The sequence below is a fragment of the Pagrus major genome, chromosome 17 (genome assembly GCF_040436345.1).
Source record: "Pagrus major chromosome 17, Pma_NU_1.0".
Classification (NCBI taxonomy): Eukaryota; Metazoa; Chordata; class Actinopteri; order Spariformes; family Sparidae; genus Pagrus; species Pagrus major.
The window spans coordinates 4,064,128-4,074,369 of NC_133231.1; the positions used below are offsets into that span (position 1 = coordinate 4,064,128).

Genomic DNA, 10,242 nt, shown 5'->3' on the forward strand with positions numbered 1-10,242 from the left:
TGAGTGTTTGATTGATTTAATTTTGTCATTTAATCAATAACCTACCAGGTGCCTGTACATTTTATCCCAAAGGTTTATTTGACCTTAACTTTGATGAAATCTGAATATTGACCACATGCAAGACAGGGATCCATTAACAAACACACACATACTATACTGTATATAATTATTATGCTTGTGAGGTATTTCTGTAGATTTCACTCTTTCTAGAATACTAAATCCCACCATTGCCTAAATCCAAATGTCCCTCCTAAAATTGTCAATGCAATCACTGTAATGATGATTACAATTAAATATGTTTAAATATGTATTGATTTAAAATCAGTTTATTATGTCTCATTCAGCACCCCAAACAGAAGCATGAGCACCTGGAAAAAATAAAAACTGGCAAAACATCAACCCTTTGGGATTTTTCCAATATGTCCTCCACTATAGTACGCACATGCATTCAGAGACACAATGAAATGATTTCCTGAACTGTTTAAGCCACCAGTGGAGATAATTCCATTCTCTGTCATTATGTTGTCAAAAAATCCCGGCGAGATCGTCAACAACAGAGATGACAATATGAACACCTTCTCACAGATTTGTCTGTCAGGACTGGTGTTATTACTGGGTTGGTTATTACTTGTGATTTTTCATGTTGTACTGAAAAGCTGAGCAGTGGGTCGGACTTTTTCTTTGGTGAAAATACAGTGACAGCTGACGAACATGCTGTTGTGCAATTACACCTTGAATAACAATCAGAGACACATCCAGGTCTGTCCAATCACAAGAACACAATAAGATTAGTCTGTTATCTTTCTGAAAATGACTCATAACAGATGACTCATCTGACTTCGTGACTTCACTTTTACCAGAAGACCCTCTGTGGTTGAAACATAACATCAGTAGTTTGTCTTTTTTGTGTGTGCATGATTTGGTCTCTGCTTTTGTCCTCATCAGGCTACACTAATGAGCATGACTAATTAAATGCACACATTGATTTGAATATTTTGCTACATTACGGCAGAAAGCAGGAGTAATGGTAGTTTTGAAGCATGTATATATCAAATGTATAACAACAGACACACTTACTGCTCTCTGTCAGCCCGGTGTTCTGATGACTTCACAGCTGCAGCCTGCTGCACTGTGCACTGGTAATTCGTCTGTAAATGTTAGCGGTCAGCACTATTTTAAAAGCCATCCACCTGCAGCAGCTTCTGCTATGCTTTGTCATATGGAGGCATGGCTGTGGTGGAATAACAGAGCGCCAGCAGACCTGGGACCAGCTGACCAACAGCCTCTTAACGTAATGTGCAGGACTTTTTCAAATAATAGATTAATTAAAGTAGTGCTGCCAAACAGACAATTAGGGCCCTATTTACTTGGTCTACAGCACATGGTCTAAAGTGCTAGTGCGTTTAAGGCGTGTACAAGTCCATTTTGCAAGTTAAACAATAGATAATCTGGGCGCACTGACTTCTGGCAAGATAGCATGTTAAGCAGTAGCTTGCATTAGAGGCTGCAGCAAACTAGTCCCAAAGTTTGAGTTAGAAACAGTTTAAAGAACACTCCGACAACCATACTCATGATAAAACCTGCCAGACTGAAAATTGGTGATGAGAAAGGCAAAATGGCTCAGGCTGCGGCGAGCACAGAGGAGATAAACAATGCTGAGTCGGCCAATCGACCACGACTATGCTATAGATGTTAACATGGCTAACAAAAGAAAAGTTGTCACTGATGGTACAAGATGCGTTGGTGTCTGAAACTCAAGCTACGCATCGTGTACTGTTCCTGTTCTCTGATTCTCTCTTTAACTTTCCTTGTTAGTTCCTTGTAGAAAGAGCATGAACGAGGAGTGTAACGGGGTCATGGGACACTTTTGTCAATTGTAACAGCGTAAAACAGCATTTGCACTTTAAGTTCTGGTTTTGAGTACTTGTTTTTTTTCTTATTGTAGTTCTCAACAGAAATGTTCAATTGCACTGTTGCATTTGCTTGTTAAATGTGAGAGGTCTTAAATATTAGGTTAAAAGAAAATCCAACAGGTCAGCTGGAGTGGCAATTTGTTTTAACAGGTTTCCAGGTGACATTGTAACACACAGGACAGACGGGGAAGGTCACTGACTAATAGCAGTGTTAAAACTTGAAAGTAACTTTTTTATACTAGTTAATGTACATGGTCATAGAACTACAGCCCCAAACAAACACATGTTGGAAGATATCACAAATACAGTAGCAGAGTTAAAATCATTCTACCCTACAGATCTTATTTTAATGAGAGGTGACTGGAATATGTCTCCTGATGAGTGGGAAGACAGGTGGCCATCAAAGTTTGACATCTGGAAAAACAAATGTCACCACAGGAGAGCTGATATGGTTGAAAGTGTTGAGGATGGTTGTCTGAATGTTTCAGAAATCTGTTATGAATGGTCTCCTAAAGTTAAAATGGCTCAATTCCTTTGTTATGCACAAAAAAACCCAAACATTTGGTTTACCATCCCCAATGCAAGTTTTTATTGCGATGTTGATTATGATTTACACAAATTGCCTGTGAAACTCTCAGACTTTCATCAGCAAGTTCTCCTCTATTGGAATTTATTGTACAAACATCATTTTACACTACACAATATACCCCGGTGGAACAGTAGGTATATCTTGACTAATCAAAAATCATTGTTTCAAGGAACTTGGATGGAAAAAGGAATTTGGGCTGTAACACATTTAATGGATGAAAATAGTAATTACCTAAATTATGGAGACCTTTGTGTCAAATTTAATTTTCAGTGCCCAATTAGAGAATATAATAATTTTGTTCTGTATTTCTACAATTAGAAATGACTCAAAGCCTGTGTCATAGGAGCTGATGAAGTTTGCAAAGTTACAGAGTAGTTTAAAGTTTCTTTCATTGGATTTATTGTGGCACCTTTGATAATGAAACACTGAGAGCTTAGGGACTATCAAGGATTAAAGGGGTCAGGGAGTTTTGGATAAAAGCTTGATATAATTATTATAATCATCTTCTGTCTGCACCCTGGCAAGAATTGAGACTCAAAGCCCTGATCACACAGCATTTCCTTCATTTAATTATGATTTCATGATCAGTAAATGTGCTTTTTAAAATGGAAAATGTCCAGCAGACCACCAGAGCCATGACAATCTCTCTCTGTCAGGTCTTATGAGAACGAGTCTGTCTTCTGGAGCAGTATGATTGCGCCTTCTGCTGTTCAAACAGAACAATACAAACAATGATAGGTTGGCAGATATCATCATGGTCCCACGATGGTATCATGAAATTCGGTATATCGTTACATCCCTAGGGCAGAATATTCCTGTTGGGTCTTGGATGAATCCCATCAAAGAGAAATTAGAGTTGTAAAGACAATGGTGTCCAAATGGTACATGATTCATATTGAAATCAGCATGTGAAACACTGCAAGGGAGCTTATTGATTCTGTGCATCACATTCAATAGAGGCAAGAGGACGATACGTGTGGATTTTAATAACTTGTCTTTTTCCACAGGTGACACTTCAAGCAAACATTCTTCCAAGCTCCACCAGAAGACAGGCAGGACTGGATCGACACAGTTCACGAGACCAACAATTTAAATCCGCTGCACTGCAATCTCACATAAACCACTTAGGCAATAACTGAGTTTCCGTAAGTCCTGGACAAACACTCCCTGTCTGACAACACTGCTCACAGGAAAAATCGATTGCATGTCTCTTGTGTAAACAGCAGAGGAGAAGCAGATGCAGTCATGTTTCTGTAGAGCAGGATCGAGTTGTACCGAAACCACCGATCCCCCCATGCTAGCTGGAATAGGGGTGTAAATGAAAGGACATTTTGTGACAAACCTACTACAGAGAGCAACCTGTTCCCGGGGACAACAACACACCCATTTGAGGTCAGATTGACCTTGGCACAAACTAAGGTTAGCTGCAGTTCAATACACTCTAACACTGAATGCAATACTCCCATGTGAATTTACTTTTCCTCAAGTCCTTCTCGACATCTTGAGAACTTTACTGTTCAGGTAGCTGTAGTTTCCTTGTTTATCAGCTTTTCTCTTTAATCTAGACAAAACGCCATCTTAGCAAGCTATGAATGCTACCACAGTGAACCAGTCGGACTGCCCTGAGGTGGAGGTCCCTGTCCCTGTCTTTTTCATCATTGGCACAGTGAGCCTGGCCGAGAACCTGCTGGTTGTGGTGGCCATCATATGGAACAGGAACCTCCACTCGCCCATGCACTGCTTCATCTGCAGCCTGGCGGCCTTCAACACCATGGCCAGCCTCACCAAAAGCTGCGAGACCCTGATGATTGTGTTTGCCAACGTAGGACAGCTGGAGAAGAAAGGATCCTCGGAGAAGAAGCTGGATGATGTGATGGACTCCCTGCTGTGTATGTCGTTTGTGGGCTCCATTTTCAGTTTCCTGGCTATTGCTGTGGATCGGTACGTATGTATTGCTTGGATTTGCATACAGAAATGTTTTAGGTCAAAATCAGAATCAGAATCAGAATCAGAAACAGATTATTGCCAAGAAGGATTTTACACCAACAAGGAATTTGTCTAGGTGAATAAGGTGCATGCATTGAAGACAATAAACAATAAACAAACAGTGACTATAATATATACAATATAAACAAACAAACAGAGACAAAAAGTGTGGGATGACTGATTAATAAGGACGGAAGATAAAATATAAAAGATAAAAAAAAATAAAACATGTACAAATTCTGCATTAATGTAATGCAAAGATTCAAGGGTGGTGGTGGGTTTGAGTGCCAGAGTGCAAGAGTCAGTGTCAGTGTCAGTGTCAGTGTCAGTGGGGGTGGGGGTCCCGGGACTTGTTAAGGATCCCAACTGCAGAGGGGAAGAAACGGTTCATGTGGTGGGAGGTTTTGGTCCTGATGGACCGCAGCCTCCTGCCAGAGGGGAGAGTGTCAAAAAGTCTGACCGGGATGAATGTTTATAGGAAACTGTATATTTAATAGACTGAAGGATGGATTTGAATTTATGATGTATGAATGTATGAATGTATTCCAACCCAGTCTAATCCACCAGAACCCCCATATCAAAGGCAGGCATTTTAAAGGGAAATCTGGCTTCAGTGACGTAAAGGAAACCAGATTAATGTGATCTGTTTACTGCTTACCCGGCTGTCTTGAGTGATTGTGGGCCCTATGACCAATTATCCTCTGCTCATATTTAAATTCAAAGCATCAGGTCTCAGTAACTAGGACTATGGGGAGAATTTTCTCTGGACTCTGACTCAGTCATCCACAGCTCATTAAAGGCAGTGATTCTGCTTGTTTTTCCACATGTCATGTACACTTCACTGTTATGTTATTGTTCACCATGTTTTTTGCGCCTTCTAGACATCACTCATTTCAGATCATGTCAGTATGGTATGACAACATAATACAAAACTACCTGCAATCCATCATATTAAAAATTCAGCTGTCATACTTTTTGGTGTTAAAATGCTTTTGGGAAGCTGAGACATGGGCTGCCAAAATTTTTGCATTCAGGAACTAGTTGGTAAAGTTGGTCATTTGCGATGAAATGCATTTAAAACCTTTATGCAAAGGCTAGTGGATCGCCCGTGTCAAAGCAATGTGTTTTTTTGGTTTTTCTCATTTTACTTAAATTACAAACCACTATAAGGTAGAAATACAAATAAAACGTGGTGTGTTTTTAAAAATGGTCTCCAGCAATGTGATGCGTACATGACTTGAAGTTCTTATTCATATCTATCTATTTATATTTATACATATAGATATATAGATATATACACATATACATACATATGTACACACATATACACAAACACATACATACATGCATACATACACATACACACATACTTGCTATATATATAATAATAATGTGTATATCAAAATATAACAATTATAATAATAGTTATAGTAATAATGATGTCAGTGGAGGTATAAACACAAAGAAAAAAGAAAAGAAAAAAAGAGAAAAAAGAAGAACAAACTATAATTAATTTTCATCACTTAGATGATGATATCAATAATAACAACAATAATAATAATCAAAAGTTATATAATCAGTAGAAACAATAGGAAGAAAATAAATATTGTTAAAAATTATAAATAATATAATATTTCAACAATAATAATTATATCAATAATAGTGAGAGTGGATATTTGATTAGCACTACATTAGTAGGAAAATGGGGGAGAGAGATAGAAGGGAAAGATATGTATGTTGCTGGGTGAATGTATAATGAAGGTGTGTGTGGGTCTCAGGAAACAAGAGAAAAAATATGTAACAGCAATAATAATAATGGTAATAATAATAATAATCATGGTGTATGTGTGTATGTGTAATGGCTGATGTGTGTGTGTGTGTGTAAAATGATGGGTGTTGATAGGTGAAGGTGGGTGAGAGGAGATGAGATAAATACAGAGGTGAAGGAATTACAGTATGTTAGTCATGGGGGGTACAAATGGTCATGTATGTGGCTTTGGTTTTGAGTTTGATTGTGGTTGGGTTTTAGATAAGTAATGAATGTATTCCAGGTGTCATTAAAGACTGATATATGGTTATATATATGTGGTTATAGATTTGATTATGGATTTGAACATAATGGAGCATTTAGCAGCTAAAGAGACAAATATCTCCCCCAGGCATCAGTAGAGAACAAAAACAGCACTCAAAAAAGATAAATATTGGACTTACCTTCATCAGCTGGACACAAACACATCTCCAAATTTATGATAAAATTGCTGTTTTGTTTGCCACATCAACATAAAGGATATGTCAATGTTGTGTTCCCAACTTGTTTCAGCTGCAAAAATCTGTTATCAAGTATTAAGTTGTGGTCACGGGTTCATTAATGTTGTTATCTTGAGGAAACAAAAGGCCAGTTTCTGAAGGTAAAGACGTAATTTATCACAAGAAAACATCAGTTCCAGTCAAAGTCATATCATACAGTATGAATTATTGTCATGAATAACTACACAGACAGCATTTACTTGTGTCAATATAAGAAAGCCTAATGAAAACATGTAAACAGGGTGAGATTCAAACCACTAATCTAGGAAGGCTGCCTCATGTTGGGCTGGTCTCTTGGAGGAGCTGTGGTGATTATATGTGCATCTGTTTGTTTGATCTGTCCTACATGGGCACATGTTAGACCTTTATTAAAGTCTGACGCATTGATCAATGATGGATCTGCCTTGACCTAACATTTTCATCTTAAATCAGTTGTTAAAGATGTCAAGATGGCATCTATGCATGCTGGCATGGCAGAACATACAGAAGAGAAAAAAAGAGGGATTTTTTCTCTTGACAACAGGTTGATTATCGCGTTATCTCGAAATAACAAAGCTTGTTTTCTTAAGATAACAAAGTAACTGCTCTTCATCTTGAGGTCATTTAGAAAAACGACTGCGAGCATGGCCGATCTCACCTTCTGTACAAATTAAAACTCAGAAGACCATGATAATTTGAGAGGATGATTAAATAATTTGTTTTCCATTTCAGTTACATCACCATCTTCCATGCACTTCGATACCACAACATCATGACAATGCAGCGGACGGGGGCCATCTTGGGTGTCATTTGGACGACATGCGGGGTGTCAGCTGTGCTCATGGTGCAATTCTTCGAGTCCACCTTCATTATTATCTGCTTTGTTGTCTTCTTTATTCTCTCCTTGGCAATTATCTGCTTCCTTTACGTCTACATGTTCATGCTGGCACGCATCCATGCCAGGAAGATCGCTTCCCTGTCCAACAACGGTTGGGGGAGGGGTCGTCATCAGTGGTGGCGGGGCAACAGCATGAGAGGGGTAATGACTCTCACCATCCTGTTCGGGGCTTTCATGGTGTGTTGGTCACCGTTCTTCGTCCACCTCATCATCATCATGGTTTGCCCCTTGAACCCGTACTGTGAGTGTTACCGATCCCTGTTCCAGCTGCATGTGGTGCTACTGATGAGCCACGCCCTCATCGACCCGGCCATCTATGCCTTCCGCATCGCTGAGCTCAGACACACCTTCAGGAAGATGCTTTGTTTGGACTGGAGGCGTTGCTGACAGAGAAAATCTCTTTGCACCTTTTATTTAAGCTTTTGTTTATCCGAGGAAGATGTGCAGCTTTTCTGTACCTGCAGACTGTTTATATTCATGGGGTTGCATTTATTTACACTTTGTAATCAACAATACATAGTATTGTATCTGTACTGCCACTGTAGCCGGTCAAGGACATCCTGCAATATTTAGTTTTCTTTGTGTTTGTGTTGTTCTCATACATTTCTGCAGAACAGTGTTTCTGTGTATGTCTCTTCTTTTCAATTGGAAATCTTTTCTCTGCCTTGCTGGCTGTCTAACCATCCATCCATCCCTCTTCCTCCATCAGCCTTTTCTCTCATGAATGAGATGCAATCTCAGTTCACCCCAAGTGTCATTCTCCTCAAATCCTGTTTAAAACGACCCATCTGCACCACAGTGACACGAGACATATATTATGTTATAAAGACATGTTATTTCTATTATTATTATGATTAATGCAAACAAAATGATAAAATCAGCTCACCATTTCACCTTTTGCTTTTATTCAGACACATAAATAAAATAATTATTTACATGACTCATTTCAGCTGAAGCTCACATTTATATGTTTACATGTCACAGCTACTCTACATAAACATGGTAGTGAGCATGCAAACAGCATGTGGACTTGGCCTCTGCCCAATGTGACATCACAGTCAGTGTTTTCATGGGAACAGTACTTCACAATAAACAATAACAACAATTATGAATCACAGGTCAACATGTCATGTAGGAGGTGCATGTACAGCAAATATAACTGAACCATTGCTGTTATTTTTTTTTCTTTAAATAAACCAATAGGACAAAGAAAACATATATGTCATTATCATAATTGCAAAAGCATTTAGAATACACATTATTGTTAGCTACAGCAAGGCAATTACTACACAGTACAGGAAAAAACATCCTTTTAATGCTGTTCGCTGTTATGTGTTATGTTTGTTTAAAAGAATCTCTTATCTTGCTGTCTACATGTAATACAAATGGCTTGTTCTTTTTTGCAATAAATAATACTGTGTAACACACGAATCTATGACCAAGACATGACGCAAAACATTTCTTATCAAAAGCAGTTGCACTTCATGATAAAGCTTCTCATTTGAGAGGTAAGCACCACTAACACACGGAGAGCACTGTGAAGCTATTGGTACATTCATTTTTACATTTCAAGTGTAATCTTATGGCATCTTTACAATGAGTAAACTGTGGAGCAGGCAGGTGGTCTGGAGAGATCATCGCGGGGCATGCTGAACGAATGAAGCAGCTAAAAAAAACATGGTACAAAGTACATACATTCACATCATAGCAGAAACAGCTGTAGCTATTTGAGGAAGCTGCCCGTTAAATGTAGCACCGACCCTGTGTCTAAACTGCAAGCGTATCAGATGCATTTCCACTCACATGTCTGACCCAATAGATGTGCTCTCATTTCAATCCATGCCTCTGTCTGCAGCGGCTCTGTGCTGGCTTGCGTCAGAGAATAAGACTAAAAATGCAACTATTTTTTCAGAATCGCTTAAAAGTTTGCCTTGTGAAGAGGTCGGAGTTTTACTTCCACCGAAAACAGACATTACCGGAGCTTGTGACATGTCATGTCCGCACTCTTTAAGCTTTTTGTGTTTTAAATAAATGATTTTTAGACAATTCAGGAAAGGACAAACTCAGTTGACCTTTGTCAGGACATCATAAGCATGTAGCATTCATCTTCTTGGAAACAATATTACACACAGGGTTAATGTTGTGAAACGATGGCAGTTTAGTTAGGTATAGGCAACAAAACTACTGGAAAAGATTGCAGTTTGGGTTAATGTAAGTATGTTATTAAGTCAGGTTACACATGTGATGTAAGATTTTTTTTTAAAACTTTAATTAAAGCGTTATAATACAATATAAACGCTCAGTGCAACATTTGAACGGCTCTGCCGCAAATGCACATTTGCATGAAGTCAGAAGAATGCAAAACTAATGACTCAGATACCATCAGCAATATATGATGCATACACACAGCAATAGAAGGTACACAGCCACGTTCCCACTCCCCTATTGACCCCTTTTTTAATGTGCTCCAATACTGGACACCAAAATTTTGTGGATCTTTGTTCCTATGAGACATAAGTTGACATAAGTTAAAATATGTCAATACTGACTTTTGGTTTCTAAAGTGACAT

At 38.6% G+C, this 10,242-nt stretch overlaps 1 protein-coding gene across 2 annotated transcripts; it reads left to right on the forward strand.

The window, feature by feature from the left end:
• Positions 1-3,756: 3,756 nt before the first annotated feature.
• Positions 3,757-9,114, forward strand: mc2r (melanocortin 2 receptor). 2 transcript variants are annotated; one of them, XM_073484597.1, is made up of 3 exons: positions 3,757-3,921; positions 4,068-4,443; positions 7,507-9,114. In XM_073484597.1, exons 2-3 carry the CDS (start codon positions 4,091-4,093, stop codon positions 8,057-8,059), a joined length of 906 nt encoding a protein of 301 aa, XP_073340698.1. In that variant the 5' UTR covers positions 3,757-3,921; positions 4,068-4,090; the 3' UTR covers positions 8,060-9,114. The 2 variants fall into 2 exon arrangements, with proteins under 2 accessions (XP_073340698.1, XP_073340699.1); XM_073484598.1 differs by lacking the exon at positions 3,757-3,921 and having other exon boundaries at positions 4,011-4,443.
• Positions 9,115-10,242: the final 1,128 nt, after the last annotated feature.

Coding starts and splice junctions, on each gene's coding strand:
- mc2r (XM_073484597.1), top strand. CDS start 4,091: ATGAATGCTACCACAGTGAACCAGTCGGACTGCCCTGAGGTGGAGGTC. Junction 4,444..7,506: donor CTGGCTATTGCTGTGGATCG/GTACGTATGTAT, acceptor TTTCCATTTCAG/TTACATCACCATCTTCCATG.